This window comes from Choloepus didactylus, chromosome 2 (assembly GCF_015220235.1).
Source record: "Choloepus didactylus isolate mChoDid1 chromosome 2, mChoDid1.pri, whole genome shotgun sequence".
NCBI classification, from domain to species: domain Eukaryota; kingdom Metazoa; phylum Chordata; class Mammalia; order Pilosa; family Megalonychidae; genus Choloepus; species Choloepus didactylus.
The window spans coordinates 112,512,684-112,536,226 of record NC_051308.1 but is presented as its reverse complement, the minus strand read 5'-3'; the positions used below and the strand labels follow the sequence as shown (position 1 = coordinate 112,536,226).

General features: G+C 38.2%; 2 protein-coding genes across 3 annotated transcripts in view; one reads left to right on the top strand and one right to left on the bottom strand.

Moving 5' to 3' along the window:
• The window catches only part of LOC119526654 (small proline-rich protein 2E-like), a 215,214-nt gene that overhangs the window by 36,334 nt on the left and 155,337 nt on the right, over positions 1 to 23,543 (bottom strand). The gene's annotated exons all lie outside the window — the stretch shown is intronic.
• On the top strand, positions 20,576 to 20,791 carry LOC119526658 (small proline-rich protein 2E-like). The gene has a single exon (XM_037825957.1). It carries the CDS (start codon positions 20,576 to 20,578, stop codon positions 20,789 to 20,791), a length of 216 nt encoding a protein of 71 aa, XP_037681885.1.

Sequence of the window (23,543 nt, the reverse complement as noted above, 5' to 3'; positions counted from 1 at the left end):
GAGGACAGTTGTCTCGCCCAGTTCCCCAGCTCCACCTTCATCTTTTAATCAAAGCCTATCGCTGATGCAGAAGAAGCTTCTCCATCCTTAGCCTGTGATCTGCCTGTGATGATTCCCAACAGAGAAAAGTTTCCTTCCTGGGCTGTTACACTCTTATCCTTCAGGAGGTAACTGAGAACAGGCATTCCTCAGCAGAGCCAGGATCCCAGAGCTTCAGAAGGAAGAGCAGCATCTTACTCCCTTGTCGTCATCAGAAGATTCTCTTCATGTCTTCTGTGTCCATTTGTGACCTGGGCAAGGCTTTCTACCACCTGAGCAATTGTAACTTTTCTTTCTCTTCCTGAATAAAGCATATATTTTTGTGATGGGATAAATATTTTCTAGCCTGTTTTCTTTAACAATCTTGTATCATAATTTTGATTTGTTTCTATCTTTTCACATGAGAAAAGGGATTAAGGAATTAAAAGGGGACAGTTTTTAATACAAATTAAGTCAGAAGGAGGAATTCTCTTCCATCAGTAAAGCTTTAAGGCATAATTTCCCATTGAATCTTTTTTTTTTTTTAAATCTTCATTTTATTGAGATATATTCACATACCACGCAGTCATACAAAACAAATCATACTTTTGATTGTTTACAGTACCATTACATAGTTGTACATTCATCACCTAAATCAATCCCTGACACCTTCATTAGCACACACAAAAAATAACAAGAATAATAATTAGAGTGAAAAAGAGCAATTGAAGTAAAAAAGAACACTGGGTACCTTTGTCTGTTTGTTTCCTTCCCCTATTTTTCTACTCATCCATCCATAAACTAGACAAAGTGGAGTGTGGTCCTTATGACTTTCCCAATCCCATTGTCACCCCTCATAAGCTACATTTTTATACAACTGTCTTCAAGATTCATGGGTTCTGGGTTGTAGTTTGATACTTTCAGGTATCCACCACCAGATACCCCAATTCTTTAGAACCTAAAAAGGGTTGTCTAAAGTGTGCATAAGAGTGCCCACCAGAGTGACCTCTCGGCTCCTTTTGGAATCTCTCTGCCACTGAAGCTTTTTTCATTTCCTTTCACATCCCCCTTTTGGTCAAGAAGATGTTCTCCATCCCACAATGCCAGGTCTACATTCCTCCCCGGGAGTCATATTCCACGTTGCCAGGGAGATTCACTCCCCTGAGTGTCTGATCCCATGTAGGGGGTAGGGCAGTGATTTCACCTTTCAAGTCGGCTTAGCCAGAGAGAGAGGGCCACATCTGAGCAACAAAGAGGCATTCGGGAGGAGGCTCTTAGGCACAACCATAGGGAGGCCTAGCCTCTCCTTTGCAGCAACCATCTTCCCAAGGGTAAAACCTGTGGTAGAGGGCTCAACCCATCAAACCACCAGTCCCCTATGTCTGTGGTCATGTTAGCAACCATGGAGGTGGGGTAGGCGAATACCACTGCATTCTCCACAGGCTCCTCAAGGGGGCACTACATCTTTTTTTTCCTTGTTTTTCTTTTTTTTTTTTTTTAACTATCCCTTCTTTTTTAAATCAACTGTATGAAAAACAAAGTTAAAAAGAAAACAAAGATACAATAAAAGAACATTTCAAAGAGACCATAACAAGGGAGTAAGAAAAAGACAACTAACCTAAGATAACTGCTTAACTTCCAACATGTCCCTACTTTACCCCAAGAAAGTTACCTAATACAGCAACATTTCTGTGAACTTGCTCCTACTATATCCATCAGAAATTAACAGACTATAGTCATTCCTGGGCATCCCCAGAACGTTAAATAGCTTATCTGTTCTTCTTGGATTATTGTTCCCCCTTCCTTAATTGCTCTCTATTGCTAGTTCCCCTACATTCTACATTATAAACCATTTGTTTTACATTTTTCAAAGTTCACATTAGTGGTAGCATATAATATTTCTCTTTTTGTGCCTGGCTTATTTCGCTCAGCATTATGTCTTCAAGGTTCATCCATGTTGTCATGTGTTTCACGAGATCGTTCCTTCTTACTGCTGTGTAGTATTCCATAGTGTGTATATACCACATTTTATTTATCCACTCATCTGTTGAAGGACATTTGGGTTGTTTCCATCTCTTGGCAATTGTGAATAATGCTGCTATGAACATTGGCATGCAGATATCTGTTCATGTCACTGCTTTCCGATCTTCCGGGTATATACCGAGAAGTGCAATCGCTGGATCGAATGGTAACTCTATATCTAGTTTTCTAAGGAACTGCCAGACTGACTTCCAGAGTGGCTGAACCATTATACAGTCCCACCAACAGTGAATAAGAGTTCCAATTTCTCCACATCCCCTCCAGCATTTGTAGTTTCCTGTTTGTTTAATGCCAGCCATTCTAACCGGTGTTAGATGGTATCTCATTGTGGTCTTAATTTGCATCTCTCTAATAGCTAGTGAAGCTGAACATTTTTTCATGTGTTTCTTGGCCATTTGTATTTCCTCTTCAGAGAACTGTCTTTTCATATCTTTTGCCCATTTTATAATTGGGCCGTCTGTACTACTGTCGTTGAGTTGTAGGATTTCTTTATATATGCAAGATATCAGTCTTTTGTCAGATACATGGTTTCCAAAAATTTTTTCCCATTGAGTTGGCTGCCTCTTTACCTTTTTGAGAAATTCCTTTGAGGTGCAGAAACTTCTAAGCTTGAGGAGTTCCCATTTATCTATTTTCTCTTTTGTTGCTTGTGCTTTGGGTGTAAAGTCTAGGAAGTGGCCGCCTAATACAAGGTCTTGAAGATGTTTTCCTACATTATCTTCTAGGAGTTTTATGGTACTTTCTTTTATATTGAGATCTTTCGTCCATTTTGAGTTAATTTTTGTGTAGGAGGTGAGGTAGGGGTCCTCTTTCATTCTTTTGGATATGGATATCCAACTCTCCCAGCCCCATTTGTTGAAAAGACCATTATGACTCAGTTCAGTGACTTTGGGGGCCTTATCAAAGATCAGTCGGCCATAGATCTGAGGGTCTATCTCTGAATTCTCAATTCGATTCCATTGATCTATATGTCTATCTTTGTGCCAGTACCATGCTGTTTTGGCAACTGTGGCTTTATAATAAGCTTCAAAGTCAGGGAGTGTAAGTCCTCCCACTTCGTTTTTCTTTTTTAGAGTGTCTTTAGCAATTCGAGGCATCTTCTCTTTCCAAATAAATTTGATAACTAGCTTTTCCAAGTCTGCAAAGTAGGTTGTTGGAATTTTGATTGGGATTGCATTGAATCTGTAGATGAGTTTGGGTAGAATTGACATCTTAATGACATTTAGCCTTCCTAGCCATGAACATGGAATATTTTTCCATCTTTTAAGGTCCCCTTCTGTTTCTTTTAGTAGAGTTATGTAGTTTTCTTTGTATAGGTCTTTTACATCTTTGGTTAAGTTTATTCCTAGGTACTTGTTTTTTTTAGTTGCTATTGAAAATGGTATCTTTTTCTTGAGTGTCTCTTCAGTTTGTTCATTTCTAGCATATAGAAACATTACTGACTTATGTGCATTAATCTTGTATCCCGCTACTTTGCTAAATTTGTTTATTAGCTCTAGTAGCTGTATTGTCGATTTCTCAGGGTTTTCTAGATATAAGATCATATCATCTGCAAACAATGACAGTTTTACTTCTTCTTTTCCAATTTGGATGCCTTTTATTTCTTTGTCTTGCCGGATTGCCCTGGCTAGCACTTCCAGCACAATGTTGAATAACAGTGGTGACAGCGGGCATCCTTGTCTTGTTCCTGATCTTAGAGGGAAGGCTTTCATTGTCTCACCATTGAGTACTATGCTGGCTGTGGGTTTTTCATATATGCTCTTTATCATGTTGAGGAAGTTTCCTTCAATTCCTACCTTTTGAAGTGTTTATATCGAAAACGGATGTTGGATTTTGTCAAATGCTTTTTCAGCATCTATTGAGATGATCAATTGATTTTTCCCTTTTGACTTGTTAATGTGTTGTAATACATTGATTGATTTTCTTATGTTGAACCATCCTTGCATGCCTGGAATAAACCCCACTTGGTCATGGTGTATGATTTTTTTAATGTGTCTTTGGATTCGATTTGCAAGTATTTTGTTGAGGATTTTTGCATCTATATTCATTAGGGAGATTGGCCAGTAGTTTTCCTTTTTTGTAGCATCTTTGCCTGGTTTTGGTATTAGATTGATGTTAGCTTCATAAAATGAGTTAGGTAGTGTTCCATTTTCTTCAATGTTTTGAAAGAGTTTGAGTAAGATTGGTGTCAGTTCTTTCTGGAAAGTTTGGTAGAATTCCCCTGTGAAGCCATCTGGCCCTGGGCATTTATTTGTGGGAAGATTTTTGATGACTGATTGGATCTCTTTGCTTGTGATGGGTTGGTTGAGGTCTTCTATTTCTTCTCTGGTCAGTCTAGGTTGTTCATATGTTTCCAGGAAATTGTCCATTTCCTCTACATTATCCAGTTTGTTGCCATACAGTTGTTCATAGTATCCTCTTATAATTTTTTTAATTTCTTCAGGATCTGCAGTTATGTCACCTTTTTCATTCATTATTTTGTTTATATGGGTCTTCTCTCTTTTTGATTTTGTCAGTCTAGCTAGGGGCTTGTCAATCTTGTTCATCTTCTCAAAGAACCAACTTTTGGTGATATTTATCCTCTCTATTGTTTTTTTGTTCTCTATGTCATTTATTTCTGCTTTAATCCTTGTTATTTCTTTTCTTCTACTTGGTTTAGGATTGGTTTGTTGTTCATTTTCTAGCTTCTTCAGTTGATCCATTAGTTCTTTGATTTTGGCTCTTTCTTCCTTTTTAATATATGCATTTAGTGCTATAAATTTCCCCCTTAGCACTGCTTTTGCTGCATCCCATAGGTTTTGGTATGTTGTGTTCTCATTTTCATTCGTCTCTATATATTTAGCAATTTCTCTTGCTATTTCTTCTTTAACCCATTGATTGTTTAGGAGTGTGTTGTTTAACCTCCAGGTATTTGTGAATTTTCTAAGTCTCTGATGGTTATTGACTTCTAATTGTATTCCATTGTGGTCAGAGAATGTGCTTTGAATAATTTCAATCTTTTTAAATTTATTGAGGCTTGTTTTATGTCCCAGCATATGATCTATTCTGGAGAAAGTTCTGTGAGCACTAGAAAAGTATGTGATCCTGGTGATTTGGGATGTAATGTCCTGTATATGTCTGTTAAATCTAATTCATTTATCAGATTGTTTAGGTTTTCAATTTCCTTATTGGTCTTCTGTCTGGTTGATCTATCTATAGGAGAGAGTGATGTGTTGAAGTCTCCCACAATTATTGTGGAAACATCAATTGCTTCCTTTAGTTTTGCCAGTGTTCTCTCATGTATTTTGTGGCACCTTGATTGGGTGCATAGACATTTACGATTGTTATTTCTTCTTGCTGAATTGCTCCTTTTATTAGTATGTAGTGGCCTTCTTTGTCTCTCAAAACATCCCTGCATTTAAAGTCTATTTTATCTGAGATTAATATTGCTACACCTGCTTTCTTTTGGCTGTAGCTTGCATGAAATATTTTTTTCCATCCTTTCACTTTCAGTTTCTTTGTGTCCCTGTGTCTAAGATGAGTCTCTTGTATGCAACATATTGATGGTTCATTTTTTTTGATCCATTCTGCGAATCTATATCTTTTAATTGGGGAGTTTGAACCATTTACATTCAACGTTATAACCGTGAAGGCATTTCTTGAATCAGCCATCTTATCCTTTGGTTTATGTTTGTCATATTTTTCCCCTCTGTCTATTAATATCCTTTATTGTACCCATACCGAATCTCTTTAGTACTGAACCTTTCTCCAAGTCTCTCTGTCCTTTCTTTGTTTCTCTGTCTGTAGGGCTCCCTTTAGTATCTCCAGTAGGGCAGGTCTCTTGTTAGCAAATTCTCTCAGCATTTGTTTGTCTGTGAAAAATTTAAGCTCTCCCTCAAATCTGAAGGAGAACTTTGCTGGATAAAGTATTTGTGGCTGGAAATTTTTCTCACTCAGAATTTTAAATATATCGTGCCACTGTCTTCTTGCCTCCATGGTGGCTGCTGAGTAGTGACTACTTAGTCTTATGCTGTTTCCTTTGTATGTGGTGAATTGCTTTTCTCTTGCTGCTTTCAGAACTTGCTCCTTCTCTTCTGTGTTTGACAGTGTGATCAGTATATGTCTCAGAGTGGGTTTATTTGGATTTATTCTATTTGGAGTTCGCTGAGCATTTATGATTTGTGTATTTATGTTGTTTAAAAGATTTGGGAAGTTTTCCCCAACAATTTCTTTGAATACTCTTCCTAGACCTTTACCTTTTTCTTCCCCTTCTGGGACACCAATGAGTCTTATATTCGGACGTTTCATATTATCTATCATATCCCTGAGGTCTGTTTCGATTTTTTCAATTTTTTTCCCCATTCTTTCTTTCATGCTTTCATTTTCCATTCTGTCATCTTCCAAGTCACTGATTCGTTGTTCAGCTTCCTCTAGTCTTGTACTATGAGTGTCCAGAATCTTTTTAATTTGGTCAACAGTTTCTTTAATTTCCATAAGATCATCCATTTTTTTATTTAGTCTTGCAATGTCTTCTTTATGCTCTTCTAGGGTCTTCTTGATTTCCTTTATATCCCGTACTAGGGTCTCATTGTTCATCTTTAGTTCTTTGAGTAGCTGCTCTAGGTGCTGTGTCTCTTCTGATCTTTTGATTTGGGTGCTTGGGCTTGGGTTATCCATATCGTCTGTTTTTTTCATATGCTTTATAATTTTCTGTTGTTTTTGGCTTCGTGGCATTTGCTGAACTTGATAGGGTTCTTTTAGGATTTGTAGACCAATTGAAGTCCTTATCTCTAATTTATCAGATCTACAGCTTCGTGGAGTACACTTTCTCTAACTAACCAGCAGGTGGCGTCCACGAGCCGCCTGTTCTCCACAAGCCAGTTCTCCCCTGCTTAGCCTTTTTGGTGAGTGGGGGAGTGAGTCTTGTGGGGTCCAATTGGTGTACCAAGCTTGCGTGTATAGTTGGTGTTGCCTGCCCTGTATATGGGGCGTGTTTCTGGGCAGTCAGGGAGGTGGGGGTGGCTCTAACAATCAAATCTCCCTGGTGATCCTAGAGTTTTAAAGCTGCTGCAATAGTCTAATCCTTCAGTTCAGTCCTGCCACAGTTTGTCTCTGCCACTGACCCACAAGTCCTTGGTATTGGCGTATGGCTCCTGAGACTTGCAAGTGGGCCCCTCTTCCAGGCCGTGCACCCCGGGTCCTCTGTTGAGGGATGACTGTGCTATGTCACAGGTGAGTGCCATCCCCCCAGGGCAGTTCTGGGCTGCTGGGCTGTGTAGGGAGGCTCCCAGTCTGCTGAAATGATGGCTGAATGGGGCTTTGTTAATTCACACTGCTTTACCTTCCCAACTCTGGGACAATCAGCTGAGGTTGCAGGGAAGGCTAATGTCCACGCCCAGTTTTGTGGTGTGTGCCTGTTATTTGAAGCACTTCCGTCACACTGGGTTGTCTGGGACAGCTCTGGGTTATGGGGCTGGCGATGGGCAGGAGTGTTTCCTGTCCACCAGGATGATGGCTGTGAGCAGACACCCCCCTTTTCTTGGGAAGTTGTGGTGTTTAGTGAATTTTCTCAGCCACTGGATTATTGCGTTTTGTCTCAGAGCTCTCTTAGTTCTGCTCTTGACTTGACCTGCCCAAATTGCAAGTCTTTGAAGCTTTCTGTATTGGGCTTCTTAGGGTAATTGTTTTAGAAAAAGAAAAAAGGATTAAAAAAAAAAAAAAGGAAAAGGGGGGGGCCTTCTCAGAGATCTAATGGGTTATTGAAATGCTAAGAGACAAAGCAACCAGAGCCATTAAGGAAAGGTCCACAGGGCAGAGAGATCAGCTTTTCTTCGGGATTTGCATATGCGCCTCAGGGCCTGAGCTGGGGCCTGAGCTCTGCCCTTCCCCTTTCTATGTTCACCAGAACTCCAAAAATCCTCCGCTTTTATTTTGGAGTTTTTCGTGTTGTTTTTTTTTCTCTATGCCTGTCTCCTCTCTGCTGGGCTGGCTGCTCTCAGATTCTCTGGTGTCTGGTCTCAGTCCATCTATGGTTGGAGTTTGGATCAGTAGAATGAGTTTCCAATAAGGGCTGCCACTGCAGTTCTCCCTTCTCCTTCCCGGAGCTGACAGCCCCTCCTCCCCCGGGACTGAGCCTGGCAGGGAGGGGCGCGGGTCCCCTGGCTGCAAAAACTTACATATTTCGCTGATCTCAGCAGTTCCACGTTTTCATGAGTGTTGTATGAAGTATGCCCAAAGTCAGATTGCTCTGTGGTGTCCAGTCCACTCAGTTCCTGGCTTTCTACCTACTTTCCTGGAGGAGTAACTAAAACATACAGCTCACCAGTCTGCCATCTTGCCCCGCCTTCACCTCCCATTGAATCTTAAAGGACTTTATTTTAAATTATGATCCCTTGAGGACTGGGTCCACGTGTCAGCAAGGCTCTCTGTAGCAAGTGACTCTTTCACCAAGGCAGGATAGTGAGGGCCAAAGTTGAAAAAAGTTCTTATGGGATTGGCCGGAATGTCATAAACAGAGTCTTCCTTTCTGAGGATATCTTTGAATCATCCACATTTTTGGTCACAAAGCGTGGAATTTTCTCTGGTAATTATGAGAAAGGAAGAGTCTTGACAATGAAGGTGAAATTGCTGAGAAGATGCTAAAAAGCAAGACAGAGGAAATCATGCAGTCTCCTAATGATAGTGTTTTGAGATCAGATAATATTCTTGGAGGCTGAATTGATGATGGCCCTGCTTATTAGATGGATTTTGACATGACCAAATTTCCTGGAAGTTCCTCCTGTGAACGTTGTCAGTGGAAGTTTTTCAGATTTCCTCAGACACAGGAAGCATGTCCGACCAGCAGCAGGAGCAGGGCAAGCTGTCCGTCCAGCCATCTTTGGTGTCCCTACATAAGTGTCCTAAAACCTTCCCACCTCCAGAGTTTTCAGACTCATGCCCACCACGGAAGCATAAACCAAGGAAATGTCTCCTCAGTATTCCCAATACCTCTTCTAGAGAACATTCACATGGCTCAACAAAGATGCAGCTCCCATCCTACACAAGAGTCCACTCAGTCAGTAACAGTTTCAGATGTCCCAGGACCCAGGAACAACAAGAACTAGAACCAGTCTTCCCAGTAACAGGAGCCAATCATCTGAATTCTGTTAAAGAGGTAGATGACTTTACTACAAACTCCAACCCTTGACCTGCCTGAGATAGTATTAGGCCAAGATATTAATCTTTGGAAAAACCCTGGCAAAGGGCCAGGCTCAATGATTTTAACTTTCCCAGAGCCACAGAGTAGAGTAGTAATTTTAAGCATAAGTCCCTTACAGAAAACGATCAGAGGAATTTTATTATATGCGAACTGAACAGCTAATTTCATCACCTAGGCTATTAAAACATTCAATCAACCTCCCAGATGAAGCATATGTGCTATGGTGGAACAGAAAATTTCCCCTCTGGAACTCTTCGTCTCTAGATTCGGCCTCTCATAAGCAGTGCACTACAAATATTTAAGGAACTAAGTCTATGCTAAGGCATCTCATAAATTTTTTCTATATTGGTTCAAATTCATTTCTGCCATTCGTTTGTTAGGTGATCTGGAATAAGCCACTTCCTTCCTTGGAATTTCAATTGCTTCATATTCAGTGTGAAAATAAAAACCTTGCTTAGGTAGTAAACAACTTAGCACAATGTCTGATTTATAATTAATGCTCAAGAGAAAGTAGTTGATATAAATAGGAGCAGCAGCTTTTCCCTAATAATGAAGTGGCAAAAGCAAGACTATGATATGAAACTGGAAACATTCCTAGAGTTTAATACCCTGTTACATCATGTATGTTCCCTCTTTCCCCTGATATAAATCACTATCTAGAAATTTCCAAATTTCGGATGATGGAATCGACATATTTGTCCCTATTGCTCACACTAAATAACACTAAAAAACCTGGACAATATATATAAAGCAAACATAAGAAACGGAGAAAAAAGGCAGACTGGCTAGGGACCTTGGGACCAGAGGAAAAACACAACAGATTTCTATATATTCTTTTTTCCCTCAGATATCCCAGACTTGGTGCTGGAGAAGCAGTAAATAAGAGATAGCAACAGACCATAAAAATCCCCCAAAAAAATCATCTTTCAAGCCCAGGGACATGGAAAGGGGCAGTCTAGCAAGACAAAAAAATTAAAGATGGTAACTTCCCTACCGTAGTGAAGTGCTTCAGAAAAACTGTGCCCCAACCCCCACACTGCCAGCAGAGGCTGAGTGGAAAGGCTAAAATTCCACCTTTCCAAGGCTGTAGGAGGCACCCCATCTCCTCTTCCAGCTTGGTGTAACACAACGTTAATATAAGAATCTAGGACTTTCATCCACATCAGGCCAGTAATTATCCCTACCACTCCTTACAGGGCTAGCATCATTAGAGGCCTAAAGGATAGTCAGGATTTAACAATCAACCCCTGGTAGTGAATCCACCCCTCCACCCCAGTGGAGCTACAAGGAGAGCAGTAATGAGGCACTACTGCCCCTCCCAATCTGGATATCCACATACAGCTACTGGGGAACCAGAACACACACCCCTACCTAACTATAATGAAGAGGCCCTCACTCTTGGATGTCAACAAAGATGAAATTGGAATATGGACCTCTACTCCCACTTGGCAATAACAAGGCAGTGTCTTCCCCTTCCCCTGATGGTGTGGTGTCAAAGGATGCCAGCGAACACAGAAGATTTAATTAAAATCCATAGTCTCATAACAGTATCTTGAATGTATGGGTTTTTATAAAAATTTTCTTGCTATCCCCAAAACCAGGAAATTCTCAACTTGAATGAAAAAAGACAATAGATAAGAACACTGACATGAAAGGTGATAGAACTGACATCTGACCTAGATTTTAAGGTAGTTATCATAAAAAAACTTCAGCAAGCACTTAAAAATACATTTTAAACAAATGAGAAAATAAGATTCAGCAAAGAAATAGGAATTCTGAGCAAAGAAATAAACACATGAAGAAGAACGAAATGGAAATTTTAGAACAAAAAATATACTAACTGAAATTTTTATAAAAACCTCAATGGATGGGCACAAAAACACAATGGGGTAATGGAGAAAGGAATCAGCTATCTTGAAGAGAGAACAATAGAAGTTACCCAATCTGAACAACAGATATAAAGCTAATGGAAAAATTAACAGAGGCTCACAGACTTGTGGGAATACAAAAATGATTGAACTTTGTGTCATCCAAGTCCTCTTAAGAGAAGTGAAGAGGGCAGGAATGAATACCAGCCATGGTCAATTGAGAAAGGAAACAGATAAAATAACTTTCAGAGTAAAACTGATGGTGGTGATACCTAGGTATAAAAATTATAAAGAAGTGTCAGAATTTATTTAAAACTATGCTAATGAAAGGCAAAAAATAAAGCTGTAATAAGAACTAATATGCACCAGAGTTATTAAAATGTTTGTTTAAAAACAAAATTGAAGAAGAATACCTGAAACTTACTAAATTTGGCAAAAGACTTAATCCTACATATTCAAGCTGAGTGAACCCCAATCAGAGTCAGCCCAAAGAAATCCAGGCCATGACACATTTTTGTAAAACTTCTCAAAAGTAAAATCAAAGAAAAAATCTTGGAAACAGCAAGACACCTTAACAATTGGTGAAAGAGAACTTGAATGTCAGTGGATTTCTCATCAGAAACCATGGAGGGTAGAAGGAAGTCACATTACTCCAAGGACTGACAGGAAAGAACTATCAAACCAAAGAAACAGTATCCAGTGAAAATATCTTTCAGGAATGAAAGGGAAATTGAGGCAATCTTAGATGAGAGAAAACTGTCAGTGGTTGTTGTTTCAGTGTGTTGTTTAGCTTCCATGTATTTCTGAATTTCCCAGCCTTCCACCTGTTATATATTCCCAGCTTCCTTCCACTATGATCTGAGAATGTTTTGTATAATTTTAGTCTTTTTAACTTCAGTGAGACATGCTTTGTGACCCAACATGTGGTCTTCCTGGAGAATGGTCCATGAGCACTTGAGAAAAATGTGTATTCTGCTGTTTTGGTATCTAATGTTCTATAAATGTCTGTAGGGTCTATCTCATTTATTAAATTATTCAAAATCTGTGTCCTCATTGATCCTCTATCTTGATATTCTATCCATTGATGACAGTGGTGTATTGAAGTCTCCAACCACTTGGAGAGTGGTTGCAGAGGTGTCTACTTCTCCCTTCAGTTTGTCAGTGTTTGCCTCATGTATTTTGGGGTAATCTGGCTCAGTGCATATATATGATTTCCATGTATTCTTGATTAATTGTCCCTTTTATTAATAGTGTCCTTCCTTGTCTCTGTTAATTGTTTTACATTTGAAGTCTAGTTTGTCTGATATTAGTATATCTACCCCTGATCTTTTCTGGATGTTGTTGCCTGAAATATTTTTTTCCAGCCTTTCACTTTCAACCTATTTTTATCCTAGGGTCTAAAGTGAGTCTCTAGTAAATAGCATATAGATGGATCTTGTGTTTTTTTTTAACATTTATGCCAGGCTATGTTTTTGATAGGGGAGTTATTCCATTAACATTTAATGTTATTATTGTAAAGACAGCACTTTCTTCAACCGTTTTGTCTTTTGGATTTTACATGTCATATCTTATTTGTTCTCTCTTTTTACCTGATTAGTTACCCTTAGAGATATTCTTCATTTCTACACTCTTCTCCAAACCTCTCTCACTGGTATTTTCCTATCTGCCTGTAGTGCTCCCTTTAGTATTTCTTGTAGATCAGTTCTTTTTTTCACGAATTCTCAGGGTCTGTTTGTCTGTAAATATTTTAAACTCCCCCTCATTATGAAGGAAAATTTTGCTGAAAATATAATTCTTGTTTGGCAATTTATCTTAAATACATCATACCACTACCTTCTCACTTCCATGGTTTCTGCTGAGACATCCGCACTTAGTCTTACAGAGCTTATCTTGTACTTGATGGATTGCTTTTCTCTTACTGCTTCCAGAATTCTCTCTTTGTCTTTGGCATTTGCCATTAATAAATGTCTTGGAGGAGGTCTATTTGGATCTGTTCTGTTTGTGGTACACTACAATTCTTGGACCTGCAATTTTATATCTTTCGTAAGAGTCAGGAAATTTTTGGTGATGATTTCCTCCATCATTCTTTCTTTCTCTACAGATGTGCTGTCATATGATTCCCACTGTGTCTGAGTTTGACAGACATTTCCACCCTCTGGGAAACTGTACTTCCCCTTCAGTGTCATGAATAAAGAATATGATTTATAGTCAAATGCAAATTCCCTTTTTTTGTTGTTTGTTTTTTTTAAATAAACCCTCTTGGCAACCATAACCATTTCATTGTTGCTGTGGTGATGTGACAGTGATGTGTGCATGTATTAATCATTTCTCCCTTTTCCCATTTGTTTTAGGGTCTTACAATAAATGTTTCATAAATCTTCTCTAAATTGGATCTGATGTAATGGTACACCAAAGAACGTTTCTCCATTGCTTCAAATATATGTTCTACAGCTTACATTCATTATGACCCTTGGACAAGTTTCTTCACTCATCTGAACTTCAATATCCACAGCTTCAACATGGGAATATAATGCAGATATTACAGTCATATCTTAGTCATTAAATGGGATAATGTGAGTAATGTTCTTGGCATAATTAGTGTATGGCACTTAATAAACAATCAATGCATGCTATTTCCATTGCTGTTGTTATTATTATTAATATTGTTACTAGGATTCTTGCTTTAATAATAAAATGCATAAGAAGGGCTAATATAAAAAATAGGGAAAGTCCTCAATTTTTTTTACTCTTTCACATCTTGGTTGTTCTCTGTCTCTTCAAATTTAATTCAATGTTGATCTGCTAATTTAAAGACCTATTTTGGCTTTAGCGTTGAATCTTATGCAAAATCATATCAGGTCTAAAAACAAGGATGAGAAGCATAGGGAAAAGGGGTCCCTTGAAAAGGATGTTTCTGAATCATTCATCTTTCCCTTAAATGGACATCAGTTGTGCAAAACTGGATTAACCATAATCCTTGGTTCAAGATTCCCTGCAATTGTTGATCCATGGAGGGCTGAACCACGTTAATTACTTTTAAAAATAGTATTTTGAAGTTTAAGCCCCCACCAAGACCTAGAACAACTAATAAATTAGTTGTGCCTATATCAGATTTTGAATATCAATTCTTTTACCAACAGTATTTAAGTTGTTTCTGGATTTTACTCTTACAATCAGTGCTGCTATGAGCCTTCCTATATATGTCTCCTAGTACATATATGTAAATATTTCACCCATATAAGTACTGAGGTATAGACATTTTAGATTATTAAATTCTGCAAGTTATTGCCATATATTTTGAAGTTATTGTACTATATCACATTCCATTAGTAATTCAAGAGCATCCCATTAATCCATTTTGTCTCCCACATTTGGCATTACCAGACTTCTTAATTTTTTCTGATCAAATAAATATAAAATGCTATCTTATACTCTTTCTTTGTAGTTCCTGAATTTCTAACATTTTTGAGCACCACTTTGTACACATCTCACCATACATGATTGTTTATCTTTGAAATGAATTATCATGCCTTTTACTTATTTTTCAGTTATAAGATTTGTTTTCCATATGTAAAGAGCGGCATAGGAGTTGATATATTTAATACATCCAATGTTAAATATATACATGGAACACCACATAGACTGTTGCTGATATTATTGAACATGTAGTATGTGGGTACGAGCTGAAAATATTGGAGAAAAAAAAGTCTTTGAAAGCTTGGTTGTACTTGCATGAAAGTAAAATTGATGCCTTATTTTTCTCTGTTGGGATACTTTATGTTTAAACTTTTTTAATAATTGTAAAGATAGTCAAGGTTTTCTTTTGTCTGTAGGCAGTTTGGTTTTACAACAAGTTTCAATTTTATTTTAAAATTCTGATAAGTAAATCTATAAAACCCGAGAAAACATCTGAAATGAAAAACATTGTAGAAAATCTTTGGTGTTCTCTGCTAACATTTGTTTCTCTGTTCATTTAAAAACTAAACTTTTGTTTTAGAATAGTTTTAGATATAAATAAAAATTGTAAAGACAGTACAGAGTTGCCCTATACTCCACACAGCTTGCCCTATTTCCTATATCTTAAATGTGTTGTATTTTTCATAATTAACAAATCAATATTGATACATTATATTTAAGTAAAGTCCATATTTATTCAGATTTCTGAAGTTTTTAACTAATGCCCTTTTTCTAGGATACCACTTTGCATTTAGTCATCACGTGTCCATTGGCTCCACTTAGCTATGAAATTCTATCAGACATTTCTTGGATTGACAGTTCTGAGGAGTACTGGTAAGGTAGTTTGTTATTTTGTAGAATGCTTCACAATTGAGGTTGCTTGATGTTTTTGTCATGATTAGCCTGGGGTTATGGCTGTTGGGGAGAAAGACCACAGAGGGTAAGTACCATTCTTATCACATTATATTAAAGCTATATGTTACCAACATGACTTATCACCTGTGATGTTAACCTTGATTACCTGGCAGAGGTACGGCTAGGTTTTCTACTGTAATGCTACTCTTCCTCCTCCTTTCTATGCCATACACTTTGGATGGAAGGAAGTATGTTTAACCCACCTTTAGGGAGTGAGGAGGCGTGTTCCATCTCCTTGAAGGGGCAGTATTTACCTAAGTTATTTGAATTTTTCAGTATGAGAAATTTGCCTATCCCAACCATATGTATTTATTTATTTATTTATTCAACCATGTTTTTATATCACTATGTACTACTGGATATTTATTTTATGCTTTGGGTATATACAATAGTACTTCGTTCTGTTGCTCAAATTATTCTGGTTTGGCCATTGGGAGCTCTTTCAGTTGATTCTTGTGTCCCTCTGACATACCACTATCAGTTTGTTTCAGGGGAGACAAGATATGATGCTTCTTTACTTTCTGGAACTGCTGAATGCTCCTGGATCATATATTTCATTCTCCCATCCTAGAATCATCCATTATTCCAAGTAACCCTGAATCATTTTTATTGGAGAAGGTTTTAGAAACCAAGATCTTGTCACTATTTTGGTTCACTGCTGCTGGGCTTTCCCAGAAAGATATGAATGTACAAACTCAGATACACACACACACACACATGAACACACACACACACATTTCTATATGTAACGTTCTGCATCTATCATAAAGTAATCGTGAGTTCATACTCATGCCTCTAACTCTAATCCATTATCTCATGAATCATTCTAGACTACACCACTTGATTATGTGTTACCTCCCGCTACGAAACTGACAAATCAGTCTCCCATCATCCACCATCCATTTACTTAACTATCAATTCCAGTATACATGTAGGGTGGTTTCAGAATTGTTAAACCATGCCCCCATGTGAAACAACTTCATTAACAAGATTACAGCTTTATGAACAGTTCTTTGCCTTTGGTCTTTCAGATTCTATTTGCTTTCCAAGTTACTTAGTTCTCACCTTTCTCCAACCTTCTCTCTAAGTGAGGTTGTTTCATAAAATTTTACCATAGTTAGGCTATTTTGTCACATTATTCATTCTATTCTGGAGTCCCATGATGCAGAATTCTAAAAATTTTCATACATTAATGTTCACTCTTCACACTATAAAGTTCTATGTTTGTAATGTATTCACAATTGGAGTAATAGAAGAATTTCACCATCCTAAAAAAAATCCTCTGTGTTACATGTATACAATCATCCTAGGCCCAAATCTCTGGCAACCACTGATCCATTTATGATCTCCATGATTTTGTCTTTTATGCAAGTCATAGAAATTGAATCATACAGTATGTAGACTTCAGATTTACTTTTGCTACTTAGACATTTGCATTTAAGTTTTAATCATGTCTTTTCCTGACTTGATAGCTCTTTTTTTGTTATTGAATTTTATTCCCCATATATACGATACTTTATTTATCCATTATCTATTGAATCACATTTTGACTGTTCCCAGTTTTGGAAATTATTAATAATGTGGCCATAAATATTCAATTTAGATCTTGTGTGGACATAAGTTTCAAATGACTAGGATAAATTCCATGGACTGCTGTTGCCATATCATATGTTATAAGTATCTTTATATTTGTAAGATTGAGTCAGTCTTGACAGATAAGATTGTTCTAACAATTTTATTTTTCATTGAAATTTTTTATAACATCCTCTCACAGTTCTGTCAGACTCTCTGCCCAGACTACAATCATGTTCTTCCCCCTCCCTACATTTTGATGTCCAAACAGCTTTATCTCCCCTAAAGGTTTCCAGTTTTCCCATTTCCTTATTCATTCCATTTATTTAGATATTCCGTCATTTCTTTTAACAATGTTTTATAGTTTTCAGTGTACAAGTCCTTTACTCTTGGTTAAATTTATTCCCAGATATTTAATTATTTTAGTTGATATTGTTTATGGAATTGTTTTTCTTGATTTCTTTTTCTGGATCCTTCTTGTGATGTAGGTAGGACTCTGATTTGAGATCTTTCTTCATTTTCAATGTTAGCATTAAAAGCTGTACATTTCCCTCACAACACTGTGTTTGCCAAATCCCATAAGTTTCTTTATGTTGTGTTTTATTTTTAATTTGCCAAAAGGTATTTCCTAATTTTCCTTGTGATTTCTTCCGTGACCCATTGTTTGTTTAAGACTGTGCTGTTGAATTTCCACGTATTTGTGAAGTTTGCAGTTCTCCCTCTGATATTGATTACTAGCTTCATTCTACTGTGGTAGGAGAAGAAACTGCATAAAATTTCAATATTTTAAAAATTATTGACCCTTATTTTGTGATATAATGTATGGTTTTTCCTTGAGAACGATCCATGTGCACTAAAGAAGAATATTTGCTCTTCTGCTGTTGGGTGAAGTGTTCTAAATTTGTCCGTTAGATCTGGTTGATTTAGAGTATCATTTGCATCTTCTGTTTCCATATTGATCTTCTCTCTAGATGTCTGATCTGTTATTAAAGGTGGTGCATGGAAGTCTCCTGCTATTATTGTAGAGCCATGTTATTTCTGCCTTCGAGTTTTTCAATATTGCTTCACAGATTTGGGGGGACTGACCTTAGCTATACTTATGTTTATAATTATTATATCTTCTTATGGAATTGACCCCTCTATCAGTATATATGAACTTCTTTGTCCATTGTAAAAAATTTTCACATAAAGCCTATTTAATCTGATGTTAGTGTAGCTGACCAAGTTCTCTTTTGGTTACTATTTGCATGATATTTTTTCCATCCTTTCATATTCAACCTACTTGTGCCTTTGAATTTAAGGAGAATCTCTCATAAACTGTGTATATTTCATCATGTTTTTTTTAATCCATTCTGCCAATCTCTTCCTTTTGACTTGAGAGATTAATGCAGTTACATTTAGAATAATTACTGCTGCCAGAATTTCTCTGCCATTTTGCTGTTTTAATTTTGTTAGTTATGTACTATTCTGTCCCTCAATACTTCTTTTATGCCTATTTTCATATTTTGTTTCTTTGCGGCACTTTGATCCACTATATAGTATCCTTTTCATTCAGTCTGAAGAATTCCCCTTACTGTTACATGTAGGGCAGGTCTAATAGTTATGAACTTTCTCAAATTTGTTTATCAGGAAGCATCTTAATTTCTGCCACATTTTGAAAGACAGTCTTGCCAGATATAAAATTTTTGGTTAGCAATTGTTTTCTTTCATCACTGTATTTTGCCCTTCCTCCATGGAAGCCTCTTTTATTGATCAGATGTGGCCTTTCTCAGCTAACTCTGCACGTGAAATCACTGCCCTCCCCACTATGTGGCACATGACTCCCAGGGCTGTCAATCTCCCTAGCTACATGGGACATGACTCGTGGGGATGAGCCCGGCCCTGACATCATGGGATTGAGAAAGCCTTCTTGGACCAAACAGGGAAAGAGAAATGAAACCAAATAGAGTCAAGAGGTCATTCTGCTGGTTATTTTTACACATTATATAGATATCCCTTTGAGGTTTGAGGCTTTTAGTGCATTGGAATAGCTAGGAGGAAATACCTGAACTGTAATAGAATAGCCTTGATTCTTGAAGATGAATGTATAAGTATATGGCTCTTAAGAGGTGACAGTGTAATTGCAAAAACCCTGCAACTGACACCCCATTATCCAGTGTATGGATAAATGATTATGAAAACAAAGACAAAAAAGAAATAAATAATCGGAGTGGATAAGGGGAATGTATAACTTTATGATTATATGTGATCCACTGATTTTACACTTTGGATGATTATCTGGTATATGAATATAGCTCAATAAAAGTGCATAGAAAAACGGCCTGAAGTAAGGAGAAAGATTTCTCCAGGTAGGCAGGTTACTAGGTAGCTAGACCCATTCAACACAGAATGTACAATAAAATGAAACTCATCAAAAGTAGAATAGCTTTATGATGCAGGGAGGGGGCAAGATAGGAAAGTGTTGTCTTCCCCAGTCAAGAAAAAGGTCTTTTGGCCTCCAGAGAGAAAGAAGTCCCCACATTCCCCCAAAGCCATAATTCACTGAATCTGAGAACTAAAGCAGGGCTTGAGTGAGTCAGGAACACTTAACTCCGTGAGCAATCCTGCAAGAGGATGTTTCCTCTTGTCAGAATCCCTGTCAAACCAATTATAGTTGGATTTGCAGTTAGGTTAGGAAATTATTAGACCAGTCCAGTTGTAGGCAGCTCCGTTTCCTCCTGGTGAGGCAGCAAGTCATATAAAAAGGACCTCTGCTGTACAGCTACCATCTTCCTCGTACTTGATTCCTGATCGACCTGGAAGAAACTGGTGAGTGTGATTTCCTTAGTTCACCTGTTTCTTGGTGCTCTCAAATATTTATATTTAATCTAGAGACAGCAAATTTAGTGGGTCCAAAGTTATGATCATGGGTTGCTGCTATTTAGTTGATGAAAAATAACGATTGGGGACAATATTATACTTTTTATCAGGTTTTATGTAGATATCCATATAAAAAAATAGTTAATAGGAAAGTATTGATTTGAAGATGAAGGAAAAACAAAGAATTTTTCTGCTTTCCATCTTTTCAGAGTCCATCCTGCTGAGATTTCAAAGGGTTTTGAAGGTGTGAGACCCATGAATTCTTCCTGGACAGTGCTTTGTTCTGTACTCAAGCACTGACGTGTCAGTAGATACATTGATGATAGAAATTATTTGTGAATTTGCCCAGGATTTCAGAACTTTTAACTACCTTTACTGCAGAAGTTATTTTAATGCAAACAATATTACTTGCTACTGTAGAAGAGAATTTTTTTTAATGGCATGAGAAAAAAAAAAGTGAGTTTCCCTAGAGCCTATGAAGCAATTTGCTAAAGACAAAGGTGGAAACCAGAAAGTCATACAAATGGTGCTAAGAGATTAAAGTAGGTGTGTGGATACTGGAGATAATATCCCAAGGTAATACATAAGATTTGGCTTCTCTATCTGTAGGAGTTCCTTCTTGTGAACACTGTCCTAGAATTCCTTTCAGATTCCCAGAGATTCCGGAAAGATGTCTTACCAGCAGCAGCAGTGCAAGCAGCCCTGCCAGCTACCTCCTGTGTGCCCACCTAAGTGCCCAGAGCCATGCCCACCCCCAAAGTGCGTGGAGCCATGCCCACCCCCAAAGTGCATAGTGCCGTGCCCACCTCAGTCATGCCAGCAGCAATGCCCTCCTGTGCAGCCTCCTCCACCTTGCCAGCAGAAGTGCCCACCTAAGTGCAAGTAACAGCTTGAGGATTCATCAGGATCATGAAAGAACGAGGACAGTTGTCTCGCCCAGTTCCCCAGCTCCACCTTCATCTTCTCATCAAAGCCTGTCATGGATATAGAAGGAGCTTCTCCATCCTTAGCCTGTGATCTGCCTGGGATGATTCCTGACAGTGAAAGGTTTCCTTCCTGGGCTGTTACACTCTTATCCTTCAGGAGGTAACTGAGAACAGGCATTCCTCAGCAGAGCCAGGATCCCAGAGCTTCAGAAGGAAGAGCAGCATCTTACTCCCTTGTCATCATCAGAGGATTCTCTTCATGTCTTCCGTGTCCATTTGTGACCTGGGCAAGGCTTTCCACCACCTGAGCAACTGTAACTTTTCTTTCTCTTCTTGAATAAAGCATATATTTTTGTGATGGGATAAATATTTTCTAGCCTGTTTTCTTTAACAATCTTGTATCATAATTTTGATTTGTTTCTATCTTTTCACATGAGAAAAGGGATTAAGGAATTAAAAGGGGACAGTTTTTAATACCAATTAAGTCAGAAGGAGGAATTCTCTCCCATCAGTAAAGCTTTAAGGCATAATTTCCCATTGAATCTTAAAGGACTTTATATTAAATTATGACCCCCTTGAGGTCAGGGTCCACAAGTCTCTCTGTAGCAAGTGACTCTTTCACCAAGGCAGGATAGTGAGGGCCAAAGTTGAAAAAAGTACTTATGGTATTGGCCAGAATGTCATAAACTGAGTCTTTCTTTCTGAGAATATCTTTTGAATCATCCAGCATTTGTTGCTCATAAAGAGTGGAATTTTCTCTGGTAACTATGAGAAGGAAAGAGTCTTGCCAATGAAGGTTATATTGCCGAGATGCTAAAATGAAGACAGAGGCAGTCATACAGTCACTTAACGATACTGTTTTGAGAACAAAGAACATTCTTGGAGACTAAAGGGATGATGGCCCTGCTCATTAGATGTGTTTTGACATGATCAAAGTGCAGAGAAGTTCCTCCTGTGAACATTGTCAGTGGAAGTTTTTCAGATTTCCTGAGACACAGGAAGTATGCCTTACCCGCAGCAGGAGCAGTGCTAGCTGTCCATCCAGCCATCTTTTGTGTCCCTACTTAAGTGTCCTAAGCCCTTCCCACCGCTCAGACTCATGCCAACCTCAGAAGCATAAGCCAAGGAAGTGTCCCCTCCTTATTGCCAATGACCTCTTCCAGAGAACACTCACACGGCTCAACAAAAATGCAGCCCCATCCTACACCGGTGTCCACTCAGTCAGTAATAGTTTCAGATGTCCCAGGACCCAGGAACAACAAGAACTAGAACCAGTCTTCCCAGTAACAGGAGCCAATCATCTGAATTCTGTTAAACAGATAGATGACTTTACTACAAACTCCAAACCTTGAACTGCCTGAGATAGTATTAGGTAAAAATATTAATCTTTGGAAAACCCCCAGCAAAGGGCCATGCTCAATGATTTTAACTTTCCCAGAGCCACAGAGTAAAGAGTTGTGATTTTAAGCATACATCTCTCACAGAGAACCATCAGAGGAATTTTATTATATGTGAACTGAACAGCTACTTTCATCACCTGGGCTATTGAAGCGTTCATTCAGCCTCCCAGATGAAGCATACGTGTTATGGTGGAACAGAAAATTTCCCCTCTGTAACACTTTGCCCCTAGATTCAACCTCTTATAAGCAGTGCACTATATATATTTAAGGAACTTAGTCTGTGCTAAGGCATCTCATGAATTCTTTCTATATTTGTCCAAATTCATTTCTGCTATTCATTTGTTAAGTGATCTGGATTAAGTCACTTCCTTCCTCAGAACTTCAACTGCCTCATATTCAGATTGTGAAAATAAAAACTTTGCTTAGATAGTAAACGACTTAACACAATGTCTGATTTATAATTAATACTCAAGAGAAAGTACTTGATATAAACAGGAGCAGCAGCTTTTCCCTATTAATGGAGTGACAAAAGCAAGACTATGATATGAAACTGGAAACATTCCCAGTGTTTAATACCCTGTTACATCATGTATGTTCTCTCTTTCCTCTGATATAATTCATTATCTAGAAATTTCCAAATCTCAGATGATGGAATCAGCGTATTTGTCCCTATTGTTCCCACTAAGTAAAACTAAAAACCTGGACAATATATATAAAACAAACATAAGAAACTCTGAGAGAAAAAGGCAGACTGACTAGGGACCTTGGGACCAGAGGAAAAACACAGCAGTTTTCTGTATATTCTTTTTTGTCTCAGATATCCCAGACTTGGTGCTGGAGAAGAAGCCTACAATTCCACCTTTCCAAGGCTGTAGGAGGCACCCCATCCCCTCCTCCAGCATGGTGTAACACAATGTTATATAAGAATCTAGGACTTTCATCCACATCAGGCCAGTAATTATCCCTACCACTCCTTACAGGGCTAGCATCATTAGAGGCCTAAAGGATAGTCAGGACTTAATAATCAACCCCTGGTAGTGAATCCACCCCTCCACCCCAGTGGAACTACAAGGAGAGAAGTAATGAGGCACTACTGCCCCTCCCAGTCTGGGAATCCACATACAGCTAGTGGGGAGCCAGAACACACACCCCTACCTAACTATAATGAAGAGGCCCTCATGCTTGGATGTCAACAAAGATGAAATTTGACCTCTACTCCCACTTGGCAATAACAAGGCAGTGCCTTACCCTTCCCCGATGGTGTGGTGTCAGAGAATGCCAACTAGAACAGAAGATTAAATTAAAATCTGAA